We start from the raw sequence: 1254 nt of genomic DNA on the forward strand, positions 1-1254 counted from the left end.
TATATGTGTATATATAAGATGAAAAGGCTTCGGGAGTCAACCCTGAGGGAAAATTCGAAGCCGGAGTCCCTAAGGCAGTTTGTTGTCGCTTGTGACCTCGTATAGGCAACTCCTACCGCTGGTGCCAAGCCGTATCGGTCTTTGCCGTTCCTCTTGATCCAACAGCTGCTCGGAGAGAGGGAGCATGCTGCATGGGCAACAGCTTGCTCCTCACATGCTTTCGCCCAGGCATTCCTCTCTCTCTCTCTCTCTCTCTCTCTCTCTCTCTCTCTCTCTCTCTCTCTATATATATATATATATATATATATATATATATATATATATATATATATATATAAACACACACACACACACACACACACACACACCAACTCACACTGATGTAAGGTCAGAGCACCTTATATGTGAAGATTTTGACGAAAAAAATTATTCCTACTTCGATTCATGTAATAGTTCTTGAATAGAAGGAGAAAGGTCACACATACATATATTTAGTTTGTCTACTACACAACTGATAGCATTATGCTTGAAGACACCATTCTACACAAAACTTTGAGGCGAGCTCTCTTGTCCATGCATGGGGCCTTGTGTATGTAGAATATGCGTATTGCATACTAAAATTCCAACTGTAATAAAAGGCATATAATTATCATTATAGTTACTATAAAATATAATGATATAAAAGGCATAGCACTTTCACTTTATAATTTCTGCCAAGAGTGCGGCATGACACATCGTTGTGACAGAACTTGCGCTAACGACACGATACCGTAGATACTATTATTGCTGATTATAAAACAACTTTTTACCACAAGAAAACCTGAATTTAAGAAAGTCAAGAAAACTGGGGTAACGAGCTTTTTACTTTGAAGTTTGCGAAGTGAGTTAATTGGCGGTGTTCTTGCTCCCGGGACAACGGACGAGTAAAAAGTGTGTGAACATGGAATTGTGTGTGTGTGTTTGTTTGTTTTGTCTTGTTTCTTTGTGTGTGTGTGCGTGTGCGCGCCTGTATGAATGTGTGTTTGGATATTTGCGGATAAGACGAATGAAAACGATAAGAAAATATGAATATCAAAGAATATGATTCTTAGCATATATGATAATTGGAGGTTAAAATATGTAGACATAAGAAAAGAGAAGAAGAACATGCGAAACCAAAGAACGGAATGTAAGAAAATAGGAAATTGAAAAATTCAGATTTAAATATGTAAATATCGAATAATTTAAAAAGTGGAGGAAAATCAAGAAAAAAAA

General features: G+C 37.0%; 1 protein-coding gene across 1 annotated transcript in view; it reads right to left on the bottom strand.

Annotated features, from left to right (window-relative positions):
- LOC119595262 overlaps positions 1-735 on the bottom strand; it is a 1463-nt gene extending 728 nt beyond the window's left edge. Inside the window, exons 1-2 of the mRNA XM_037944422.1 lie at positions 701-735; positions 42-165 (exon numbers count right to left, since the gene is read on the bottom strand). Coding sequence (XP_037800350.1) covers positions 42-165; positions 701-735 — 159 coding nt within the window. The remainder of the gene's footprint in view (positions 1-41; positions 166-700) is intronic.
- Between the last annotated feature and the right edge of the window lie 519 nt (positions 736-1254).

Source organism: Penaeus monodon, chromosome 35 (assembly GCF_015228065.2).
Source record: "Penaeus monodon isolate SGIC_2016 chromosome 35, NSTDA_Pmon_1, whole genome shotgun sequence".
NCBI classification, from domain to species: Eukaryota; Metazoa; Arthropoda; class Malacostraca; order Decapoda; family Penaeidae; genus Penaeus; species Penaeus monodon.